The sequence below is a fragment of the Protopterus annectens genome, chromosome 8.part0, assembly GCF_019279795.1.
Source record: "Protopterus annectens isolate FY-2018-M chromosome 8.part0, PAN1.0, whole genome shotgun sequence".
NCBI classification, from domain to species: Eukaryota; Metazoa; Chordata; order Ceratodontiformes; family Protopteridae; genus Protopterus; species Protopterus annectens.
Genome location: NC_056741.1, coordinates 1,454,879,437 through 1,454,906,407, shown reverse-complemented (window position 1 = coordinate 1,454,906,407; position 26,971 = coordinate 1,454,879,437). Strand labels below are relative to the sequence as shown.

General features: G+C 43.8%; 1 protein-coding gene across 1 annotated transcript in view; it reads right to left on the bottom strand.

Annotated features, from left to right (window-relative positions):
• Positions 1-26,971, bottom strand: part of MEMO1 (mediator of cell motility 1) — a 1,101,660-nt gene that overhangs the window by 223,390 nt on the left and 851,299 nt on the right. The window contains exons 6-7 of the mRNA XM_044081058.1: positions 12,325-12,467; positions 12,141-12,217 (exon numbers count right to left, since the gene is read on the bottom strand). Coding sequence (XP_043936993.1) covers positions 12,141-12,217; positions 12,325-12,467 — 220 coding nt within the window. The remainder of the gene's footprint in view (positions 1-12,140; positions 12,218-12,324; positions 12,468-26,971) is intronic.

The following is a 26,971-nucleotide window of genomic DNA, read 5'->3' as shown; positions in this document are numbered from 1 at the left end:
AGAAGGAAAGCTGTTTTCCAGGACAAATATTGCAAATCTGCTGAGGCAGCTGGCTCAAAAGGAGGCAAGGTCAGTTTTTCTAGTATGAAATTGAGATCCCAAGCAGGTATTGGTTGTTTCCTTGGGGGTTTTAGATTCTTAGCCCCTCTGAGGAACTGTCTTAAGAGGGGGTGAGAGAATAAAGGTGGATCAGTGTTGTATTCTGCAGAAATGGCTGAGGCATGGATCTTGATGGAGGAGAAAGAAAGTCCACTGCCTAGCAGCTCGGTTAGATACTATAATATTTGAGGTAAATTCAGTTTTCCAGGATCCTGGCCCTTTTTCTCATTCCAGACACAAAACTGTTTCCATTTTGCGGTGTAAGCTTTTCTGGTAGATGGCCTTCTGGCCTCCAAAATGACATCCTGCACTTCCTTGGAGAGTCGGGTCTGTTGTGATGCTAAGGATTTTTCCATGCAGCTAGACTGAGTGTTTTTAGCTGACTGTGAAGAGTTTTGAAGCTGTGCTGAGTCAGAAGAAGAGGCATTAGAGGCAGTGTCCATGATGGGGAATGCGTCAGGCTCCTCAGGAGTGGGTACCAGTGTTGTCTTGGCCAGTCTGAAGCAATGAGAATCATCTTTGGTCTGTCTGCTCTGGTTTTTAATAGAACTTTGGGCAGCAGAGGAAGAGGTGGGAAGGCATAAACTGTCATTGATGTCCAACTGAAAGAGAGAGCGTCCACTCTCCAGGCCATTGGATGAAAAATCCTTGAACAGAATTTTGTCAATTGGTGATTTTCGTGGGAGGCAAAGAGATCTATGTCTGGCCTTCCCAGTGCTTGAATTATCTCTGTAAAAACTTGAGGATGCAGCCTCCATTCGTGTGGATCTGTCATATTTCTGCTTAGGTTGTCTGCCAGCGTGTTTTCCTTGCCTGGCAAGTACTGTGCTTGTAGTTCGATTTGTAAGTCCAGGACCAGGTTCCAAAGTGACATGGCCAGTCTGCATAGTGGGTATGAATGGGTTCCTCCTTGTTTGTTTATGTACCACATTACTGTGGTGTTGTCCGTCCTTATCAATAGTTGACCTGGTTGCAGGAGGTCTTTGAAAGCTATAATAGCATTTATTACTGCTAGCATTTCCTTTTGATTGATGTGTAGGTGCTTTTCTTTTTGGGACCATTTGCCCTGAATGCACCGATCTGTCATGTGCGCCCCCCAGGCGTAGTCCGAGGCGTCTGTTGTGATGACTTGATATGCTTGAGGCTTGCTGAATGGGAGACCTTTGTTTGCTTGGCATGCTTGAGCCCACCACAGAAATTCCTTTTGAAGACATGGAATTAGTGGTATTATTGTTTCCAGGCTGTGGCTGTGTTGAGACCATAGGTTTTTCAGGTACCACTGAAGTTTCCTCATATGCAGCTTTGCACATGGGATTAGTAAGATGCAAGATGCCATGAATCCCAGAGCCTGCAGGATTTTCCTTGCAGTCAGCCTGGTGCAACTTGCTAGTGTTCTGAAGTATTGAGTTAGTTGCCCCTGCTTCTCTGGCGTGAGGTAGGCCATCTGGGTGTTTGTGTCCAAGTTGGCACCCAGGAAAATTACTTTCCGAGACGGTATTAGCCTTGATTTCTTTTTGTTGACTGTGTATCCCAGAGAATTCAACAACATTATTACATAAGCCAGATGTTTCAGAAGAATGTGCTTGCTGTCCACTTGGATCAGGCAGTCATCCAAATAGGGGAATATTTGTATCCCTTGAAGTCTGCAGTAGGCAATTACTGATGCCAGGCATTTCGTGAATACTCTGGGAGCAGCTGATAAGCCAAAGGGCAACGCACAGAATTGATAATGGGTTGAACCTGCAAAAAATCTGAGGTATCTTCTGCAATTTTGTCTGATTGGGACATGCAGGTATGCCTCCTTGAGGTCCAATGTTACCAGCCAAGACTCCTTGCCCAGCATGGGAAGAAGCTGCTGTAGAGTGAGCATCTTGAATTTTGGTACGAGTAGAAATGTGTTTAGGATGGATAGGTCCAAAATAGGTCTCCAATCTTTTCCCTTCCTTGGTACCAGGAATAGTCTGGAATAAAAACCTTGACCTTGTTCGTGCGTTGGTACCTCTTGAATAGCTTTCATGTCTATGAGATCTGAAATTAGTCTTTGTGCCTCTGCCCTTTGATTGTGTGGCAGGTTTGGCATGCCTCTCATTTTTGGAAGGGTGTGAAAATGGAATCTGTAGCCTCTGTTTATAATGTCCAGGATCCATTTGTCTTTTGTGACAATATGCCAATTTTTTGAAAATAATGCCAGTTTTCCGCCTAATGGTGCTGCCATTTGAGTCTTGCTTGACATGCAAGGGGAAAGTCATTGGGCTTGCTTTCTGAATGGTTGCGAGTTATCCTCACCACCTCTTTGCGTAGGAGCTTGCCATTGTCTGCCTCTAAATGATCCTTGGGATTGCCCTCTGCCCCTCGGACGCCTGTATCTACCTCTTTGGGGTCTGTCCGTGGCTGGAAAGGACCAATTTTTGGAAGGCCAATTTCTACTGAAACATGGGGGGTGTACCTGTAGAAAATCTTTCACTGTTTGCATTGATTTAGCCTTTTCCTCCATTTTCCTTAATACCTACTCAGCATTAGCGCCAAATAATACATCCTTTTGTAGAGGGGCATCTAGTAATTTTGCTTTGACATGATCTGGTAAGGTTTGTTTCTTGAGCCAGGCATGCCTACGTATGACTGATCCTGTAACAGCAGCTCTACATGAGGCCTCTAGAGCATCAAAGCCACATTGTAAGGTATGTTTACCCACTTGTTCTGCACTATGCATCAAATCCTGCAACTCCTTCAAGTCTGGTTGTTCAGGTTGTGACATTTTACTTCTCAATTGTGATAACAAAAACTGTTGGTACTTTAGCATATGGAACTGACAGTTTAATGCCCTCATGGTTAAGGTGGCCGAGGTATATACCTTTTTCCCCACCTTTCTAAGGATCTGGAATCTCTCGGAAGGTAATGGATTTTTAGCAGTGGAGGCCTTAATTCCCTTGGGGCCCTGTGAGATAGTTTCTGGGTCAGCAGCATGGCTTTTGTATAGAAATTGGTGTGAGTCAGGAACCCTGTAGTACCTGTCAGGCTTGACTGGAGCTGGAGGTAGAGAATCCGGGTTAAGGCAGGCCTCCGAGTACACATCATCTAGTATGTCCAAGACAGGAGGTATAGCTAGAGGCCTGTGCTGAGGTAGCAAGAGAAATTCCCTAAGCCTTTTCTTGGAATCTGAATAATCTTGGCCTTCCCAGTGGAAGTGTTCCCTTAAGGTATGCAAAGTTTCCCCAAATGAGTAATCCTCTGGGGGGGGGGGGGGGCAGACGGAATGGACTCCTCAGCATCAGAATCTTCAAAAGGGGAGTAAGAATGTTCCTGTTCATCAGAGTGCTCTGAAATAATGGAACCCTGATCAGAGGAGGGGGATTCTTCCCCCACTCTGAGCCTTTTGTCCAGGGGGGGGGGTTGAGAACCCCTGATAAGAGCAATCAAATCCTCAGCCTTTTTAAGCATCTGTTTTTTTAGGCATGGGGCCTGGAGATGGGCCCTGTGTAGCTCGTCTCAGACTGCATGGCTGCTTTAGACTTAGTGTAAGCCTTGATGGAGAAAGAAGAGGAAGGTCTGAAGACCCCTTGAGAGGAGGTAGACCTGTCCACATTTTGAGGTTCACCGCCAAGAGTGGCTTCGGTATCTGTAGTCGGGGTGTGGGGTGTGGGCCTAGGAGCCTGCGACCTCGGGCACAGGAGACACCACCAATGTAGTGTCGTCGGTAGTCAGGGGCTTCGTAGGCGCCTCTGAGAACCGGACCACGTGGAGTCGGCTTTGGCGTGGTGTTGGTAGAGGCCGCGGACCTCGTGTGTCGGTCCTTGTCTTTGCGTTTTTTAGACAAAACTGGCATCGGAGTATCCGACGACATAATATAGTTACATTTTTTGCCAAAATAATGCTGGGCGAACTCCACCCGACTCTTAATGGTGCGTTTGTTGAATGTAGCACAAAAGCGACAGACCGAGACGTCGTGGTCTGGGCCTAAACAAGGAATACAGAGGGAATGGAAATCCTTATGCGGTATTTGCTTCCCACATGAAATACAATTATTAACTTTGTCTGACATCGGTCTGAGGCAAGAAAAGTTTCAACGGGTACTTAGCTTTTAGATGACTTCGGTTGCAAAATTTTTCGTAATTTCAGGAGCTGGCCGACCGGCACTTGCGAACTGCTTCTGCTTCGGGCACCGCGCGGCAAGAAAGACTGAAGAAAATGGCGTCGGCTGGTTCTTTTATACCCCTGGCGCACTGACATCAGGGAAGAAGCGACGACAACCGACGCCGGACCTAGACTTTGGAATTCGGCCGACCGAGGACCCGCCTGACGGCAGGAGAACCCATCTGTTATGACTGTAGCTGTATGCACGATGAACATCACTGAAATGTACTTTTCTGGTTATATTATGTTCACAATAGTATCTGCAAATAAAGCCAACTCTTCCTGATAACATACCAATTACATCCTTGAAGTTTTTGAGTGCCTTATTTTCTTTGCCACTGACTAAATATAATGCAAGTAACAAAGGTGAAAGAGGACATCCAATGGCTGGTCCCTCTGCTCAAACAGAACTTACCAGAGAACTCCCCCCCTCCAACTTTCATTTTTACCTCCAAACCCTCATATGTCCTCCTAATCAACTTTTTTAAATCATGAATACAAATGATTCCATTGACCTACTCGTAAAATCCCAGCATACTCTGTTGAATGCTTTTTCTGCATCAAGACCCACCAACACCATTATTTTCTTACATTTGGCTTCCTGCTGGATCATCACTATTTTACTAATGTTTTCAAATGTTTGCTTCCCCTCCACAAAACCACACTGATCCACAACTAGCAATTTTAGCACCATCTTTGCCATTCTTTTAACCATTAAAAACACTTTATAACCATGGTTTGGAATCAAAATGGGCCTATACAAAATCTGGATCTGATGGGTCTTTACCATCTTCACATATTACAGCCACCGCAACTTTCTTACAGGATTGTTGGTGCTTCTCCTCCTTTTAAAATACTGTTAAACAAAACCTTCCAGATTTTTATCACAGGCTTCTCTCCTAACTTCTAAACTTCTACAGGATACCATCTATTCCTTGACACATTCATGTAGGATTGGCTATACAACACCATTTTTATTTTATATACTCCTATCCTGGTAGCAACTGAGCCTCATCTACCTCCAACCTCAGCATATTTAATTCTCCCATAAATATTTTCATTTGTGCTTTTTCTTAATTTCAACAGTCTCTGCTTTATAAAGATTTTCATAAAATTTCTAAAATATTTCAATTACCGCTAAAGGATCTCTGGTAATTTTCCTTGTTACAGGCTCCCTAAGCTTGGCAACAACCCTTTCTTCTTCGTTGCCCGAGTTGTTCTGCCAAAAGCTTTTGTGCTCTGGAGTTATAAAAAACAGCTGCTTAACAGTAATCTTTCCAAACTCATACATATTATATCAAGGTAGTCCCTTATTTTCTCTAACACTCTGCAGTTGCACCTCTTCTTGTTCTGCAAGATTCCCCTTATTGTGCAATACTTTTAATCTTTGTCAGTACCTCTAAATAATTCTTGTTACTTTTTAACTATAGCACTTTTATTTCTACCTTATTTTAAATTCCACTTTCATTTTATCTCACTCCCTAGATATATTTCCTGAAAAAATTTCCATCTTCTGTAATAACTCCTGAATAATTTCCACTACACATTTCTTACATTTCCCTCTGTTTAACAAATAGGTGGGGAAGTCCTACTGTCATTTTTACTTCATTATTCTGCATTTTTATTTTAGTTACTATTGGTGTGTGGCCTGAAATAGTTATCAGATGCATATCAACACTTTCAATTAAAAGCACATGCTTCTCTGAAATACAGTTTCTGCCTAGCCTAGACAATATTTTCTCTCTCTGGGAATAATAGGCAAAATCTCTGCGCTCCTACTACTAAATTTACACCTTCCATATTATTATAAAGTTGACCAAAAATCTACATTCTTGTGTTGTATTTTCTCTTCTAGGCACCACAGATACATCCTTACTGTTGCAAATTAAACTTCCAGTCCTAACCTATAAGAAATATTGCCTGCTGAAAGCTGCTCATTTCTCCCAGAATTTTCTTAAGCTCCGTTGCAGCAGTTTTAAGTGGAAAATAAATACATGTCAGCAACTCCTTCCTACTACAAACCTAAAATTATTCTTCCCCCACTCTTCTATCACTATTGGAGCTCCTCTAGCAATATAAATAATCCTCTTTTCCTTTTCCCCAGATATTCTGCTGAATAAAAGTAATGTCTTTTGGCTTTTAGGGGTCACCACAGCGGAACTCCGGTCCGCTAATGATTGGCAGTGGATAACCATCCTAAAATCCTTTAGCAAATGCACATGCTCAGTTCTTTCCAAACGTGTCTCCTGTAACATAGCTATTTGCATTCTGCATTTTTAATACAGTTCACGACTCTTTTTGTATATTCCTGTGAGAACATCCACATTTAAAGATACGAAAAGTGTTGCCATTGTGATAACTTATTATTCCCACTTGTTATGTACAGCAACTTTTTGTCTAGATTCAGTTTTTGTTACATGCATACACTAAACCTTAGCAGGTTTTTTGTCATATCCATTTGAACCTACGTCACATCTTATGAGACTTTTTGTTTTATTGAAAACCCTCAAATAAAAAAATAAAACACACACCCAAAATATCCCCATAAACTATTAGCATAGTACAAACACAAAACTTTGTACATCTTTAAATAATGAAGTTTAACCTTCCTAATAGGAACTATCCCAGATTGACAGCTGCACTCAAAGGCTTGAACTGACTTATAATGACTGTTATCCCATGCTAAGATGCATGCACAGCCCCTGCTTCTACTAAGTGCTGTCTGCTTTTATCTCATCTTTACTCCTCTCCCAGATGTAGAAAACTTGAATGCTTTCAGAAAACATATTTCTTCCAATGCTACAAGATAAAGTATTCTGTTTTTATTATCCTTATCAGCTTGTCTCCATAGAAACAGGAGAACCAGATACACAGTTGCCTTCAGCCACAAGCTTCTCATATTGTATTGTCAACATCTGCATTTCATTTCATTACATTCAATGTTCCTTTATTTGCCTCCCCTTAAAACTTGTTAGATCAAACCAAGGGCTTTAATCCAATCATCCCCCCATGCAAAAAGAAAAAGCACATCAGTTTTACTTGCATCATGCTCTTCATCCAGGCTTTCTTCTCTTTTTACAGTGCAGTACCTACATTTCTTAAAACTGAAGAGAGGAGGAGGAAAAAATCAATATTCCTGTTGAAACAAAAAAACATTGTAGCAGGCTCCAAACCTTTTGTATACTCCAGGATATATGAAATAACTGTTGAAATATCACAGCACAAACAATTCCACAAGAAGTTCAGACTCCAAACCTTTTTTAATAGTCAAGGATATATGAGAAAACTGTTAAAATGCCACAGCGCAAACAATTCCACAAGAAGTTACACAACCCCTTTGCTGTTGCAATTAAAATGCTCCTTAAATTTCATTTTAAACTTACTGGATGGGATACTAATACTTTCCTGCTCTAGAATGTTACTACATTGTTGACAAAAAACACTTACATGTTCCCCCTTTCTTGTGGGGTCTAACTGTACTTTTATCACTACCATGGTTTTCCAACATTTCCTTTAAATTCATCTCTCTCTTTTTAATAAATGTCAGTACTGATGGAATACTTTTACTGGTTTCGCTGTTTACAACCAAAAGTCTCTCTCTCTATACATATATATATATATATATATATATATATATATATATATATATATATATATATATACACACATACACAGAGAGAAAGAGAGACACACATTTTTTAAATTAAATAGAGCGAAGGATACCCATTACACACACAGAAGATTAATGTAACTAACCAAACGTGAATAAATAAGCAAGAAAAAAAATAGGCACAAAGCATTAGAAATACAATCCTCAAAAAAAGGAAAAAAGGAAGAACCTATCTGAAAACTGATTCCATGACAGCAATGAGCCCACAGATCATGGCCAAGTGTAACGAGCAGCAAACCAGATCTGAAATACTGTAGGACGGAAGGAAATTATGGGTAGATGGGAGGAGCCTGAGCCCTGGACCAGACCGTCTAAAGGTTGCTGATGTCTGACCTGATATACCCATTATTTGAGGCAGCAGGAAAATATATCAGGCATGTTCTTTTAACACTAGTACCACTCAACACATTCTTTCTGGTAAGTTCTTTAAGCATTTGAGCACATTTTCTTTTTTGTTTTTTTTTTTTGGTATATTTATTTGTTGACTGATTGACATTTGTTGACCAGGAAACTTCACTGGGTCAGGAACCCATTTTCAGTGGAGGCCCGGGGAGAAAAGCTCCACAATTAATACAATCAAATAAAAATATAGACACTTGACAAAATTTTTTTTAAAAGTGGAAATATGCAAAAATGAAAAAATATATATATAAAAGTAGAATACACAGACAATAGAACACTTATCAGTATGTATATGAATTCAGAAGCCTGGCTACTTGTAAATGATTAATTTTATCTGTGTCTGTACTTAAACAACTCAACTGGTGATTTATATTTTGCTTAAAATTTAGCTGTACATGCATCTCACCTGCTGCTTGCTTATACATATAACCTGTTGTCAGGCGTCCACTTTTGAAAAAAATCATCGATGAATCAGAGCTGAGGTGAGAATGCAGTTATTGGCAGCTAGAGGGTCGGTCTTCAAACACATCCTGCTCCCTGTTTTTGCAGTGCTGCTTGAAGCAGTAAGGTAAGCTCAGGCAGGGAATGGATGAGTGGGAGGCCCTGCTATATTAACCACTGGCGGGATAGGCACTGTCAAAACCTGATGTGGCAGATGGTCTCTCCTGCTCTCCCTTCTCTTCTCTGTGGTGATGCTATGCTTCTTATGCTCCTTTTTTGGAATTGGACAACAACTGGTAGTGAAGGAAGATTTATCCAACTTCTCTACTTTTTCTATCATTAAAGTATTCTGCCTTGCTTTCCTAAGTTTCAGGTAGGGCGCCTCACTGAAGCCTTTACAGAATAGTCACTACTTGGTGTCAATTAACCGAATTAAAGAAAGCAGACACTTCAAATATGCATGTGCCAGGAAATCTATTATCACTATGAAAATGTATCATTCAGTGCAATGATATATGGTAAAGACTGAAATCAGAATAAATTCCAAAACTTGCAAAATACAATTATAGTCCTACTTTTTCCAAATCCTCTCAAGTGATGCAACACCATACATTAAACAGCTCTTCATAATACAATGAATTGGGCACACACACTAGATACACATGAACTAAACCCAGAAAAAGAATGCATTAAAATCTAACACTGTCAACATCTGGACAGTATACAAGAGGTAAAGGGTAGAGATTCAGCACCAGACAAGAAAAACAGAGGTACAATCCAAATACCAGACCTGAAAATGAACACCCAAACTGGCCTTAGGTGAAGTTCTGACAGTTAATGGAAGATATGGAAAAGATCAGGTGCCACCTGTAACACCAGTACTGTCTCAGCTGTGTCTATACAGTTAGAGAAAATGAATGAATTTTCTGCATACTATGCTAAAAGGTTCACAATCACTGCCATAAAACCGATCAAAACAACAGATGTCACTGGAACATGCAAACACAAACACTGCAAGAGTTGTTAAAGATAAGAAATTTGAAAGGGGAGACTGCATCTTCAAGGATATACATCACTGCTTCTCCTTATATTTTATACAGAAATACAAACAAGTCAAAGGTTTGTGGTACTCTTAGTACACTTTTTTTCAGACTGTAAACTTTCAAAGCTATATGGTTGAAAACCCTGATGTCATGACTGATGGTTTGAAAACAGGTACAGGACCATGCAAGTGAATCATGAAGTTAAGAATGCTAGCCATCACTGAGGATATATTCAAAATCTTTACATTTTACTCCTGGGACTAATTAAAGAATTGAAAACTGAAAGTGCTAGTTCACAACAAAACTAAAACCTGCTCCTCGACAAAGCCAATTATAAATTGAAACTACCCTTCGAAACAAAGGGAAACCACAAAGCCTTCTTCAATTACGTCAGGAACCTCTAGAGCAAAGCCCAGGTTTGCTCCTAATTAGTACTTAACGGTACCACTTATACTGATCCTGTTGACTTAGGTTCAATGCAAATGTCACTTCCCTATCCCCCCCAAAGGCCCATTTGACATCCCCGATACCTGTCCCTCACCTCACATTTCTGCAGATTAAACTTTAAAGGCCCTATCCAAGGCAAAGAACACAGCTTCCATGGGACCTGATAGTATCCCATGCTGTATTCTGCACCATCTCCAGCAAGAACTAGCTTCGCCATTGAGCACCCTGTTCAACTACAGCCTAAGTACAAGCGTCATTCCAGCAAAGTGGAGAAGTGCCATTGTCATCCCCTTGAACAAAGGTGGTGCCACTACTGACCATGGAAACTATCGCACCATTAGCCTGACAAGTCTGATCTGTAATGCCATGGAGTGTATTATTATGGGTCTCAAACAAGGACATAGGCAATCTCCAAGCACTTGACCCCACCCAGTTCGGATTAGTCAAGGGCAGATCTTGCCTGTTGAACCTGGTTGACTTCTTTGAGACTGACACCAAGGCCCTGAATGAGGGAAGTCAGTACATACAGCTTACCTTGACTTGGCTAAGGCCTTTGACACAATCCCTCACTTGGATACCATTAAAAGTCTAGCACAACTTGGCATAAATCCCAATCTTATCAGGTGGGTGGCCAACTAGCTCACCAATAGGACCCACAAGGTCAAACAGGTGCCTCCACCTCCGACAGCAGACTTGTCACTAGTGGTGTTCCCCAGGGATTTGTCCTGGGACTCCTACTGTTTGGCATCTACTTCTCAGAGGTCCAGGCAAAAACAAAAGACCTGTGGCTGACCAAGTTTGTGGATGACTAAGTTGGGTGCTGTCACTGACACCCCCCCAATGATGTTAACATACTACAAGAGGGTCTCAACGCAACAAATGATTGGTGCCAAAGTCATGGCCTTAAGTTAAATGCAAAAAATGTATCATCACACCATTTGGCAAAAACACAGCCCCTACTGAGTTTCACATCAATGGCAACCCCTTAAGCACACAACCTGTGGTGAGAGATGTGGGTACTCGGGTTGCCAACAATCTCACATTCGACCATCATGCAGCGGCAGTGGTCATAAAAGCCTTTTACTTGGTTCATCTCATAAGTAAGGGGATTGCATCTAGAAAAAAGAAAGTTATTACCTCTCTGTACTCCTGGGCAATTACTGAGTATAACACTCTGGTTGGTATGTATCTCTCCAATCACCTGCACCACCTGGAAAGGCCACAGAAATATCTCACAAAGAGAACCCTTGGCCTCAAACACCTGTCCTATGTGGACAGGCTCAAATCACTATCACTCTACTCAGTATCATGCAGATTGCGCAGAGATGATCTGTGTCATGCCTACAAGGCAATATCGGACCCTACCCTACTAGAGATGATCCATATCCGTAAGCCTAACTCCTCGTGCATTACCTGCTCAAAAAGCCTAAATCTAATATGCAACATAAAAAAAAACCTGTTGGAGAGACAGGTTTGTCTCCCAGAGGCTGCCCCGTCTCTCGAACAGACTTCCTATACATGTTAGAGCACCTTGCTGACCCTCTTCAAGCACAACCTTGACGAGTGGATGGGATACCATAAATTTGTCCCAGGGTTCCACCTGTGTCACTCACTGCCAGGAGTGACAGGTGCTGACTGATTTCTTTTTTGGGAATAAACTCTTGGTTAGGCTTCTAACAGCCTCGGGGCCATTAGCCTAGTAACCTCCTAATATACTATAAACACCTGCATAATAAGAAAATCTAAATGGTAAGGAAAACTTGGAGGAGGTGAGAGTATATCCTTCACAAGATGTTACAGTGTGTGCCCTGATACTGATAAGAATGGCACCTTTTTAAATAAAACACTTCGAAGCATATTTCTGAATTACAGAAGAATACTAGCAGCAAGTGATGAAAAAAACTCACCATTTTATCTAGATGCTCAATAGATCTGTAGATTTCGCCTTGAGTTTCATCATAGTAAGTGTAACGAAATCGCTGGCCTTTAAACAGGAATACAAAAAAAGTAAGTAAACATTTCACTACAAAATAACAGTATGCAAAGTGAAACAGATGTGTGACATCTTGCACAAACTGCAATGCCCCTTACCCCAATGACAAAAATCAGAAGATATCACAAAGAGGTTGCTAGGGTCAGACAAGTATTTACTGAAGATCTTCCCAAACTCTTGCTCTTTTGTTTCGTTAAGTGCTCCAACCAATACAGGAACAATTGTAAACTCATCTTTATGGCTAAAAACAGAAGCCAAAAAAAGTGCATTAGTGCATATTTCAACTACATAAAATTAAACAAATTTCAACTGAACTAGAATTGTTTCACATCCCACTATGAACACAAGCACAGCTCTGTAGTCTACTTAATCCTCTCTAATTGCATTTCCTCAGTTTACCATTTTTGAACTGTAGTAAGAGTAACAGATTTCTTCTCATTTACTTCTCTGTTGCTGTCCCACAATAAGTGGATAAAAGACCTACAGGGCTCCAAAGTGCAGTGTGTACACATTCTCAAAAATGTCAGCTGCATCACTTTACATCTCATCACTAATAGTTACTACCCTCCTCTCTGCCAGAGGCATAAAAGCATTTTGAATTCTACTTTACCAAAATTGCTATGCAGACAGCAGGCAAAGAGGATTGGCAAGTGTATGGCAAGCCATCCGGCTTCAAAAAGGGTAATTTTTCACCATTTCCCCCCAGCAACAGAGACAGGGCATGCAATGAAACTTATTTGCAAATACAAGTTCATGGGGGGAGGGGAACCTTTATCAGTGCACAGGAATGAGCAAAAATTCACGAGAAGGAGGCATCTAACAAGACCGTCAGCTTCTTCCTTCCTCAGCTGATTTTCAGTAACCAAATTCCACTCCAGAAGTGACTTGTGGTACTGGCTTGCCAGGCTGCAACCCCCCAAGAAAAAAATGATTTTATTTACAGTAGCACTGATTTATTTTCTCACTTATGGGAGTGCAGAAGTCCTTAGATGCAACTACATGTGAGAAGTTCACAGCTACGAACTGCAAACAAGGAAAAAAAAAACCATCTAACTCTGGTTGCTGGTCTGTCTTCAAAGCAGCCCAACTATATGTTTATTTTAAATGGACACCAAGGTGACTATGAAATTCAGAACAGTCTCTTGAAAATGGGCTCCCCAGGTTGCTGAATGAAGCAGCAACGAGCTGTTTTATTGGATTAGACTGCCTCAGGTGACTGAGTCAGCTTGATTTGAAAATGAAATGCACTACTGCATATTATAAAGATGCCAGCATGGGAACAGGTAGTAAATAGCAGACATTTGAGCTTTAGACTTGTATGCTCCTTGTAAAGGTTTTTCCTGCATATTAGAGAGGATTGCAGTTAGTAAATAACAGCACATATTAGTTTTAGATTTGATAGTATTCAGAAAAAAGTAACAGTGTAAAAAACTTCTCTGTGTGGAAGATTTTCAATCCATATATATCTAGTTAATCACTATATATTAATCAGATCAGACAATGGTAGTAGGAGTAGCGAACTTAAACTGGTCTTAAGTAAAAAAAATAAAAAAATATATAATCTAAAATATTGTACACAATTACTAAGTAAATAGAATATGATTTTTACATTGGATTTTTTACATGCAAAGTATATATCTATATATTTATATATATTTTTTGACTGCCAAATGATCTAATGTTTTTATACATCTCCGGCCATGTAGTATATTTTCTTGGATAAAATCACATACTTTACTTAATAATTCAGTTAAATAAAAGGTACATCATTATTAATTTTATTTTAAATACATAAGGGTTATATTATTATGATAGCTACTAAGTAGGGAAGGAGCAGCTCGAATGTCACACAGATGGGGGAAGGGATGTGAATTTAACAACATTCACATCCCTTCCCCATCATTGTGACATTCGAGCTGGTCCTACCCTACTTAGTAGCTATCATAATAACATAACCCGTATGTACTTTAAATAAAATTAATAATGATGTGGTACCTATTATTTAACCAAATTAAGTAGATTATTAAGTCTGTGATTTTATCCAAGACAATATACTACATGGCTGGAGATGTATAAAAACCTTGGATCATTTGGCAATCAAAAAATATATATAAATACATACATATACACTTTAAATGTAAAAAAAATAGTGTAAAAATCATACTCTATTTACTTAGTAATTCTGTACAATATTTTATATTATATAATTTTTGACTTAAGACTAGTTTAAGTTCGCTACTTCTACTACCATTGTCTGATCTGATTAATATATAGTGATTAACTAGATATATAAGGATTGAAAATCTTCCACACAGAGAAGTTTCTTACACTGTTTTGCTTTTCGACCCGTTATACTTGTTTAATGGGTTGTTTGAGACTTCGGGATACCATGGAGATTACTTGTGTTTTTATTCAGAAAAAGGCATACAAATGTACATCTGTTACTCTAGCAACTTTCTAAAAATATAAGACTGCACTTGGTCCTTTGTCCCCATTATTTTTTCTCCATGATTCTACAGTTCTGAGGTTCAGAAGTATATGTACTGGTGATTTGCAGTTGGTTGCATGCTGTATTCTTACAGCAGAAAACCCAAAGATGCATTCCTGTGTGGCAGTTGTGTATTTGTTCAGCTATCTGATCCTAATCATGCTTCTGACAATGATGTCTATGAGTGCATGTCTTTGGCATGTTTCTTCACTCAGACCCTCAGCTGTACAATAGGTATATGCCTACAGACAGTTGTGTTTTTACTTTTATTTCAATCTTAACACCACAGGGTAACAAAGGTAACTTTTTTGTTAAAATAAGGAAGGCACTGTATATAATATATATATATATATTTTTTTTTAAGAGGGAAGAAAGAAAAAGTACAGCTGTGTACACTTACCATACATGTAGATGTTCAAGTGTATTCACTGTTGCAGTCATTACACATTTGGGTAATCTGCTGGCAGGTTGCCCTTGGTCGGTAATCTGCTGGCAGGTTGCCCTCAATCGGCCTGAATTCCAAAGTCTTGGGTCCTGCGTCAGTTTCTGTCTTCTCTTCCATGACGTCAGGTTGTCAGAGGTATAAAAAGTACAGTTTTGTACCTACCATAAATGTAGATGTTCGCGTGTAGACACTGCTGCAGTCATTACACTTGGGTTATCCTGCCGTCAGGCGGTCCCGCAGTCAGCCAGAGTTCCAAAGTCTTGGTCCGGCGTCGGTTGCTGTCGCCTCCTACCTGACGTCAGTGCGACAGGGGTATACAAGATGCAACCGACGCCATTTTCTTCAGTTTTTCTTGCCCCAGATGTCAGGTGCCTCTAAATATGTAGGCAATTCCAATTGCTAATAAAACATACATAAGAAAAGCAAAAAACAACTTACAGCTACCAGCAAATACTCCCCATAGGTAGTAAGGGTAGAAGACATAGGTACGTACCAGCCAGTAAGAGGGGAAGGAGGGAGGGTAACCTGGACTGCAGCAGTGTATACACTCGAACATCTACATTTATGGTAGGTACAAAACTGCACTATGTTCATCGTGTTACACTGCTGCAGTCATTACACTTGGGTAGAATCCCAAAGCTGAGGAAGGGTGGCTGGTCCTATAAGGCATTTGGGGTGGCTATAAGGCCCTGCAGCACTGCAGTGGTGAAGCCAGCTCTGGATTTAGAGTATAGAGGCAGATGGTAATGCTTGGTGAAGGTGTGTACAGAACTCCAAGTTGCTGCTTCCAAAATATCCTTGGTAGGTACTCCCCTGAGATAGGCAGTTGAAGTGGCTGTTGCCCTGGTGGAGTGAGATCTAATGCTGCTAGGTACAGGTTTTTCATGGTATGTGTAGCAGAAACGTATACAATGTCCTATCAATTTTGAAATAGTCTGTTTTGAAATGGCTTTTCCCTGTGCTCCTGCAGCATATGCTACCAATAATTGCTCAGATTTTCTGAAAGCTTTGATTTTGTCCAAGTAGAAGCGTAACTACCTGTGAATGTCCAAAGAGTGCAGAAGTCTCTCTCCTTTACTCTGTGGTTTAGGATAAAAAGTTGGCAGGTGAATAGTATGGTTTAGAGCCACACTGGATACCACTTTTGGCATAAAAGTAGGGTTAGTTCGTAAAGACACCCTGCCCTGGTGGAAAATGAGGAAAGGTTCCACTGCCATTAGTGCCTGTAATTCTGAAACTCTTCGTGCTGATGTTATTGCCAGGAGCAGAGCAGGATTAGAGAAAATTGGTGGATCCATGTTGTAATGAGCAGAGATGGCAGAGGCGTGGATCTTGATGGATGAAAAGGGGAGTCCCTTTGTCCAGCATCTCAGTTAAGTATTGTAGTATCTGAGGAATGTTTGGGACAAGAGGGTCAAGGCTGTGAGCTTGGTTCCAGGCACAGAATCTCTTCCATTTAACCAAATAGGCTTTCCTTGTACTAGGCCTTCTGGTCTCCAGAATGACATCCATAACAGCTTTGGAGAGAGGCATTGCTTGCTTGACTAAGGAATCTTCCATGCAGCTAGGTTTAAGGTCTTTAGCTGGCTGTGTAGTATTTGTTTGTTGTGCTGAGTCAGCAGGTGTGGGATTTGAGGCAAAATCCAGGGTGGTTCTTGTGCTAAGCTCCTTAAGATTGGGTACCAGCGCTGGCGTGGCCAGTCTGGTGCAATCAGGATCATCTTTGGCTCTTCTTGCCTGGCTTTTATGAGTACCTTTGGCAGGAGAGGTAGTGGTGGGAAAGCATATACTTGTAGGTTCTTCCAGCTGAATGAGAGGGCATCCACTTTCCATGCTTGTGGATGGTAACTCCTTGTGCAGAATTTTTGTAGCTGGCAGTTTATTGGGGATGCAAACAGATCTATGTCCGGGCTCCACCATTTCTGTGTTATCATTCTGAATTATCTGTGGATTCAACTCCCATTCGTGGGGATCCATGATGTTTCTGCTTAAGTCGTCTGCCAGTGTGTTTTTCTCTCCTGACAGGAATTAAGCTTGCAAATGAACTTGAAGGTTTATAGCTGTGTTCCATAAGGTCATAGCTTGTCTGCATAGGGGGTAGGAGTGAGTGCCCCCTTGCTTGTTTATGTACCACATAACTGTGGTGTTGTCTGTCTTTAGTAGTAGTTGTCCTGGATGCAGCAGGTCCTTGAAAGCTATAATCGCATTTTGTACAGCTAGCATCTCTTTTTGATTGACGTGAAAAAGAAGTTATGTACTCACCATAACGTTCCATCTGAGTAGGTACTTCATTTGTCTGCAATCTGTGGGTATCGGATCCGATCTTGGATCCGAGCCGGCAGCTTCACAAGCTACAAGATCCGAGCTCCTAGCTCCTCCCCCCTACCCATAATCCCCTGCCACTAACTGTACCACCTCAGATCGATTTTGCCCAATCTAAGTCATAACCTCGACAGAGGTATACTGAAGACCTAACCTCAAGGCAGCAAAATTTCAGGTGACCAGAAGAAAACCTGAGAAAAGGTTAGGGGGATGGCAGGGAGGGATGGTTGCAGACAAATGAAGTACCTACTCAGATGGAACGTTATGGTGAGTACATAACTTCTTTATCTGAAGTAGTTACTTCATTTGCTCTGCAACCTGTGGGACAGAGTCCCCAGCTACCTAGACAATAAACCTGGGTGGCCTTATGGAAGGATATTCTGAAGCACCGCAGAGCCAAAAGAAGCCCTACTTCTCGATATCATATCCAGTTTATAATGAGAAATGAACGTATGAGAAGAGGACCAGGTAGCTGCTGAACATATGTCGTCCAAGGGAACCCTGGACCAGAAAGGTGCTGAGGTGGCGATGGACCGGGTAGATTGAGCGTGTATTCCCATAGGAGTTGGTTTGCCCGAAGATACATACCTTTGAACTATACATTGACAAATCCAATTTGCTATGGTCACTTTAGAAATGGCCCTTCCCCTGGCTGATTTTGCAAAGGACACAAACAATTGATCAGACTTGCAAAAATCCTTAGTTCTGTGCAAGTAAAAACGTAGTTGCCTGTGTAGGTCCAGTTTGTGCAATATGTACTCCCCCTTATTCTGAAAATTTGAAAAGAACACGGGCAAATTGATATTAGATTCCGAAGCCACCTTAGGTAAGAAAGACGGGTTAGTCCTGAGAGACACTCTATCCCTGTGAAAAATGAGATAAGGGGGTTTCATACACAGTGCTTGGAGTTCCAAAACCCTCTTGGCAGAAGTAATAGCTACCAAAAAAGCAGTTTTCCAGGACAAGAATTTTAAAGGAATTGAGGCAGCAGACTCAAAGGGTGGACTTGTCAGGGCTTGCAAGACTAGTGTCAAATCCCATGGGGGCACCACCGTTTTCACAGCAGGCTTCAAGAGAAAGATGCCTCGCAAGAAAGTTTTGCATAACTTTGTGGATGCCAATGACCCTAGTCCATCTCCCACATGAAAATGGGAAATGGCTGCTAACTGCACCTTAACCGTAGAAGCACTTGCTCCCTGCCGAAAAATCAGCGACAGGAAGTCCAAGATTGTCGGAATACGAACTGTAAAAGGATTTAGGCCCTTGTCTGTTGCCCAGATGGAGAAGCGTTTCCACTTGCTATTATATATTTTCCTGGTAGCCGGCTTATGAGCCGCTACCAGAATGGCCTTCACTGGTGATAAGATACCGGGAGTCCTTGCCATCAGTGGAACTGGATCAACCAAGCCGAAAGCTTGAGGTTTACCAGGTTCAGGGTTTGACATCCTGCGGGATGTGAAATCAGGTCTGGAATGGGTTCCAGTATCGAAGGGGGGGTTAAACTGTGAGACCGCAGGTATGGGAACCAGATCTGGTGAGGCCAGAATGGGGCTATGAGGATAACTTTGCTCCCCAACAGAAAGGCTTTCTGTATGAACTTGGTCATAAGTGGAAGGGGAGGGTAAGCATAAAGAAGACCAGGGGTCCAAGCATGAACTAGAGCATCTCTGGGAGTCTCCCCCTCGGGGGGAAGCATTGCGAAGTACTCGCTACATTTTGTGTTTAATGGAGAAGCAAAAAGATTGCAGCGAGGCCAACCCCACTTGCGGAAGATCTGCTTCGCAACTGATGGATTGAGAGACCACTCGTACGGAGTGAGAATTATCCAACTCAGTTTGTCCGCTAATATGTTGGAACGTGCCGGAATGTGCGTTGCAACTAGAAAGCGGTTGGTGGATATCACCCATTCCCTCACTCTCATAGCTTCTCGACAAAGGGGATAAGACCTGGTTCCTCCTTGTTTGTTTATGTACCAGACTACTGGCATATTGTCTGTCTGGATTGCAATAGTCCCCAGAGGTAGAAGGTCATGGAGAGCTTGCAATGCTAGAATCACCGCACTCATCTCTAGGACATTGATATGCAGAACGGTCTCCAGGGAAGTCCACATGCCTTGGATGGTTCTGCCCGAACAATGCGCCCCCCACCCGAGGCGAGAAGCATCCGTGGTCAACGTGGCTTGGGGCGGGGGAATCACAAAGGGTCTCCCTTGCCTCAGCTCTCGAGAGTGAAGCCACCAAAGGAGAGAGTCTCTGCAAACTCTGCTCAGTGGGATCGGAGAGCTTAATGGGTGGAGTAATAGCGACCACTGAACCTGGTGGGTCCATTGTAAAATCCGCATTCGCAGGCGTGCATGAAGGGATAGACCGATTGCCGCTGCCATAGACCCTAGTGCCCTCAGGACTAACTCCACCGCAGGAGCCAGGCTCTGAAGGAGAGTAAGCACCTGAAGCGACAAGCTGCTCAGCCTGTCCGACGTCAGCAAGGCTCAAGAAGTATGGGTATCCAATCTGGCCCCTATGAACTCCAATACTTGTACGGGGAGAAGGAAGGATTTTTGAAGATTCACTGCGATGCCCAGACTCTGGGCAAGAGTCAGAGCGTAATCTCTTGCAACGCAGAGTTGATGCCTGTCGGCGGCGGTAAGGAGCCAGTCGTCTAGGTACGGGAAAACCTGAATGCCCTGAAGTCTCAGGTGGGCTGCAACCACTACCATGACCTTGGTGAACACCCTGGGGCTGAGGTGAGGCCGAATGGAAGAACCCTGAACTGATAATGACTGGCTCCCAGCCAGAAGCGGAGAAACCTTCTGGATCGTCTGTCCATTAATATGTGGTAGTACGCATCCTTGAGGTCTATAGAGCACATCCAGTCGTTCTCCTGCAGCAAGGGGAGAATTGATTGAAGTGGGACCATCCAGAATTTTTCCTTGGGGATGAACAGGTTCAGATCGGACAAGTCTAGGATGGGTCTTAGGTCCCCCGTCTTATTTGGCACTAAAAAGAACCTGGAGTAATAACGCAATCCGGACTGATCTGGGGGGACAGGCTGGATGGCTCTTTTTCTTAGCAACTTCGAAACCTCCAAAGCCGCTGCCTCCCTCTGATCGGGTGGAACATCGGGGAGGCGTCTGCTTGTAGGGGGAAGGACTAGGAAGGGAATGGAGTAACCTCTGGATATGATCCGGAGCACCCATCTATCTGTCGTAATGGACTCCCAATTTGACAGATGCTCCATCAACCGCCCCCCGACTGCCTCCAGAGATGGACAGTCGGGTAAGCCCTCAGGGCTGCTGCGCGGGTCTCTCTGAGAAAGGCTCTCTAGACCCGAAATTACGTGGCCTCCCCTCTGCCTCTGGCTGGCGTCCACCTTGTCCCTCCTCTGCCTCTGGAGGACGAGGGGTCCGAAGCTGGATGGGATTGCTGAGACTTGCGGAACCACAACTTCTTTTGTCCCCTCTGATTCCTTGAGAAGGATAGCTGGGGATTAGAGAAGCGGACCCAGATAGCAGACAGCGTCTTCCCGTCCTTCTCACTTTGGACCAGCATTTCGCGAATGGTTTTGCCAAAAAGCGAAGACCCGTCAAAGGGCGCATTCGCGAAGGACACCTTGAAGGGTTCCGCGAAATCGCAAAGGCGGAGCCAGGCGTGACGCCACAAGATGACCCCAGCTCGCTGGCCCTCGCGGCTCCCTCCGTTGCATGAGAGAGTAGCCACATGGACGTGTTAGAAATGGATTTTAGAGTGGCCATACGAGTCGAAAACACCTGCTTTTCCCCTACCGACATGGACTTCAGGGGGGCTGCAGTGTATTCCTTAATCAAGTCTCGCTGTAGCCTAATGGTACGTGCCATATAATTCAGCGCCCTCACTGAGAAGGTCGCTGAAGCAAACATCCGCTTCCCAATGCGGTCCAAGGCTCAAGATTCCTTATCCGGTGGGTGGACCGAAGAACTCTCTTGGGCGAGTTCTCTCTTCATGGCAGCCACCACCAACATGGCATCAACTGGAGACCCCTTGGCCCAAGACTGTCTATCTGATGGGGGGCTAAGGACTTTGTCGGGCCATCTCGGGATTGGCTCCACAGTGTCGGGCTCCTTCCACGCCCTGGTAGTAATAAGGTCTACCAGGGGGTCAGCCAGAGGGGACACCCAGGAGGTAGACAGGCCTGCCTCAAACACCTCCAGGAAGACTGATTCATCAGTGGAAGGTTTTTGGGCAGACCACCCCCCTCTAATACGCAACATCTCCATGATGTCTCCGAAGGAGACATCCTTGGGGGGGTGACCTTGGGGAACCTTCCCTTTCATCCAAATCAGTGTCTGTGGTGACGGACTCAGAGTCCAGGTGCCTCGTTTTACGAGGGACCTCCTCGGTGGGACTGTCCGAGGAGGGCTCAATGGCTTCCTGTTCCTCCACGGGAACGGGCTGGAGGGCTTGGGCAGGATGTCCCAATGGACAGATGACGGAGGATAGACCCATATGCAGCGGGGGTGCGGGAGGATCCGAAGCCCGGACCGGGGACCTGGAGGATCTCAACAGCACCCTCTCCACTACCTCAAAAGCCGAAGAACTACTCTCCCCAGGCCCAGAGAGCAATCTCCTCGGCTTCGAGGTAGGGACCGGAGTAGGAGCCGATGTTGTTGGATCCGAGACAGAAGTGTGCTCCGACCCAAGCGGCGCCAAAGACACATCAACTCCCCCGGATCCAACGCTCGGCCCCGAGAACTCTGATCCGAAACACTCGAGGGCATGGTTAGCATCGAAGAGACTGGAGCTATCGGCGCCGACGAAACCCCGGCTCCGAAAGGGCCCGGATCCGATGACTCCAAAACCCGAAAACGGGTCGGAGAAGGAGTGATCGGAGCAAAGACAGAGGCCGCACTCCCCCCCTGAGGGGGGGAGGCAAGAGCACCCCCATCTGCATTTGGGTCTGCAGGAGTCGTCGCATCATCCGATCCATATTTTTGTCGGTGAGGCTCCTGGTTGACCTAGATGAAGTCAAGGCAGGCCGGGAGGGATGCCTTGACGACCTCGAGGGAGACCGGCACTCCTCCTCTGGCGAAAAATGAGGCGAATGGAGCCAAGAGGGGGAGGATGCAGAAACGCTCGAGGGAGAGCTAGCTAGCTTAGATGGCGGGGCTGAGGGTTGAGTCTCAGCCTGCCTTTTATGAGACCTATGTCTCTCCTTATCTTTGTGCATCTTCTCTATGGAGGAAGAGGCACCAGAGTCACCTGAACTCAAGCCCGAAGTGGGAGGTTGAGTCCCCGGTTGTGCGGGGGGAACAGAAGGCACTGGGGCTGTGGAGACAGCCTGTGACTTGGCGGGAGAGGAAGCAGCAGCCGAATACTGGGGAAGCAAGCCCACCAGGATTAGCTTATTCTTCCTGTTCCTAAGTGCCCGGGGGTTAAAGGCTGCACAGATTTGGCAGTCTGTTGATAAATGAGCCACCCCCAGGCATAAAACGCACTGAGTGTGGCCATCAGCAGGGAAAAGCTTGTGGCCACACTCGGTACATTTTGAAAAAATGGCCTTGGGCCCTTCAGCCATTTTATACCACAATGCACGCACACCCAAACACTTAGTGGGGGAGGGGGGACACAGAAAAACTAACACTACACAAAAAAGGAAAACTATTTAACAAACTATACTGCTATAGGTCTCTGAACACACACACACCACAAAAAAAAAAAAACTAAAAAAAGCTTTTCTGAGAAAAAAAGGAACAATCTCACCAGTCAGCTAAGGAGCTTTTCAAAAAGTAGCTGTCTACAGCCACGGCAAAAACGATCTGAGGTAATACAGTTAGTGGCAGGGGATTATGGGTAGGGGGGAGGAGCTAGGAGCTTGGATCTTGTAGCTTGTGAAGCTGCCAGCTTGGATCTGAGATCGGATCCGATACCCACAGGTTGCAGAGCAAATGAAGTAACTACTTCAGATGATGCCTTTGTTCTGCGGTCCACGTGCCCTGAATACATTTGCCTGCCATGTGTGCTCCCAAGGCGTAATCCGATGCATCTGTTGTCAGTGTTTGCCTGGCTGTGGGTTGTGTAAAAGGCTGTCCCTTGTTGAGGTGACAAGCTTGAGCCCACCACTGAAACTCCTGTTGAAGACAAGGGATTAGTGGTATAACTGTTTCCAAACTTTGACAGTGCTGAGACCATACATTCTTTAGGTAACATTGTAGTTTCCTCATATGCAGTCTGGCATATGGAATTAGTAGTATGCAGGATGCCATGTAACCCAAGGCCTGCAGAATTTTTCTTGCAGGGAGCTGGGTCTTTGTTGCCAACAGTTGAAAGTATTGAGTCAGTTGTCCTTGTTTGTCTGGCATGAGATAAGCCATCTGGGCCGTTGTGTTCAAGCTGGCACCCAGGAATATAATCTCTTGTGAGGGCACTAGTTTTGATTTCTTTTCGTTTACTGCGTACCCCAGGCAACTTAACTTTTTTACAAACGCCAGATGCTTTAGAAGAATGTCCTTGCTCTCTGCTTGAATCAGGCAGTCGTCCAGGTACGGATAAATTTGAATTCCTTTCTGTCTGCAAAATGCAATTACTGGTGCCAGGTACTTTGTGAAGACCCTGGGCGCAGTAGATAAGCCAAAGGGCAGTGCAGAGAATTGGTAGTGCATTGAACCAGCTATGAATCTGAGGTATCTTCTGCAGTTCTGTCTGATGGGGACATGCAGGTATGCCTCTGAGGTCCAAAGTCACGAGCCAAGCTTTCTTGCCCAGCATGGGAAGAAGCTGCTGTAATGTCAACATTTTGAATTTCAGAACACCCAGGTAAGTGTTTAGAGATGAAAGATCCAGAATGGGCCTCCAGGCTTTGTCCTTTCTGGGTACCAGAAAGAGTCTTGAGTAAAATCCTTGTCCTTGCTCCTGTGATGGTACCTTTTGAATAGCTCTCATATCCATGAGTGCTGTAATTCGTTTTTGAGCCTCTGCCCATTGATTTGGTGGCAGATTTGGCATTCCTTTTAACCTTGGCAGAGTGTGAAAGTGGAACCTGTAACCTTGAAATACAATGTTGAGAACCCATTTGTCTTTGGTGATCATTTGCCAATTGCGGTAGAAGAGTGTCAGTTTTCCTCCCAAGAAGGCTGCCAAGAAGGATTTGTTTGGCAGCTGTAGTGGGAAGTCATTGGAGCTGCTTTTTATATGGTTGTGGCCTGTCTTCCCCTTCTTTTTGGCCTGATGCAACCCATTGTCGAGGCCTGTAAGGACCTTGTGTTTGACCTCTACCTCTTGGATGTCTGTATCTTCCCCTTTGAGGTCTGTCTGTAATTGGAAAGGACCAATTCTTAGTTGGCCAGTTTCTGCTAAATCTAGGAGGCTGAACCTGTAAGAAATCCTTCACCGTTTGCATAGATTTTGCCTTATCCTCCATTTTCTTTAATACCTCTTCTGCCTTCACTCCAAATAACACATCCTGCTGCAAAGGTGCATCCAATAATTTTGCTTTAACATGTTCTGGTAACGTATGTTCTTTTAACCAAGCATGTCTTCTAATAACAGAGCCTGTAACTGCTGCTCTGCAGGAGGCCTCTGGAGAATCAAAACCACATTGCAAAGTATGCTTTCCCACTTGTTCAGCTGCATGCAATAAATCCTGCATTTCTTTAAAATTAGGAGGATCTGACTCTGGAAGCATTTTTTGTTTTAACTGAGACAGTAAAAATTGCTGATATTTTAGCATGTGAAACTGGCAATTTAAGGCTCTCATTGTTAAAGCTGCAGACGTATATACTTTCTTTCCCCATCTGTCTAATGCTCTGGAATCTCTGTCAGAGGGAACTGGATTCTTGGCTAATGAGGCCTTAACTCCTTTGGGTCCCTGAGAAATAGTTTCAGGGTCAGCGACAGGGCTTTTATACAGAAATTTATGTGAGTCAGGGACTCTGTAGTATCTGTCAGGTTTAACAGGGGCTGGAGGTAAGGAATCAGGATTTAAGCTGGATTCAGTACACACATCATCAACAATATCTAACACTGGCGGAATAGCAAGGGGTCTATGTTGAGGTAATAAAAGGAAGTCTCTGAGCCTTTTCTTGGATTCTGTGTAATCCTGGCCTTCCCAGTGGAAATGCTCCCTCATGGTATGTAGGGTTTCGCCAAAGGAGTAGTCCTCAGGCAGAGAGGCTGATGGAACTGATTCCTCAGCATCAGAATCCTCATAAGGAGGTAAAGAGTATCCTAGGTCTGAGGATGAATCAGAAGAGATGGACACCTGGTCGGATGAGTCATAGTCTGCATCCTGTCTAGGCCTTTTATCAGGAGGGGGATGGGACCCCCTGATCAGAGTAATTAGGTCTTCAGCTATTTTGAGCATTTGTTTCTTAGGCATGGAGGCCTGTCCTGGAGAATGCTGTATTTGTTTCACTGACTTTAAAGGAGGCTTAGACTTAGCTGAGGATTTAATGCTTAAATGAGTAGGTCTGAAGACACCCTCTGTAGCTGTGGGTTGCTCAGCTACTCCGGATCCCTCTGAGAGGTTAGTCTCGGTAGGCTGAAGAGCTTGTGCATCCGAAGGCCCAGCCATCTCCACGTGGGAGTCAGAGGTGGCTTGTGGTTCTACAGAAGCGGTCGTCAGGGGCTGCGAAGGCGCCTCGCTGAAAATCGGCAAACCGGAGACTGGCCTAGAAGAGGCTTCGTCATCACTTTTAGGCCTCGAATGCCTATCCTTGTCTTTGCGCTTTTTGTGTATTCCGGTCGTTGGAAGTTCCGACGGCATGTTATAATTGAATTTTCTACCAAAATAATGTCGGGCAAAATCAAACCAACTTTTAATAGTGCGCTTGTTAAACCTAGCACAAAACCGACAACCAGTAACGTCGTGGTCAGGGCCTAGGCATGGGATACAATAGGAATGGAAATCCTTATGAGGTATTTGCTTCCCACAAGAAATACAGTTATTAACTTTTACTGACATCGGTCTGAGGCAAGAAAAAGTTTCCCCAATGGGGTACTTAGCTTTGTAGAAGACTTCGGTTCTGGATTTGGAATGAAAATCTCAGGAGACGGCTGACCGGCACTTGCGAACTGCTTTTGCTTCGGGCACCGCGCGGCAAGAAAGACTGAAGAAAATGGTGTCGGCTGCATCTTATATACCCGCCTCACTGACATCAGGGAGGAGGCGGCAGCAACCGACGCCGGACCAAGACTTTGGAACTCTGGCCGACTGCGGGACCGCCTGACGGCAGGATAACCCAAGTGTAATGACTGCAGCAGTGTAACACGATGTTCATGCAGTCAATGCCATTTTCTTTAGTTTTGCTTGCCCCCGATGTCAGATGCTCCCAAAAAGGTAGCAAAATTATATATATATATATATATATATATATATATATATATATATATATATATACATACATATACACACACACACACACACACATCAATATAAACTTTACCTTCATCTACAAGAAAATATACCACAAAGAAACTTCAGAATAACAGGGGGATGGCGGGAGGGTAACCTGGACTGC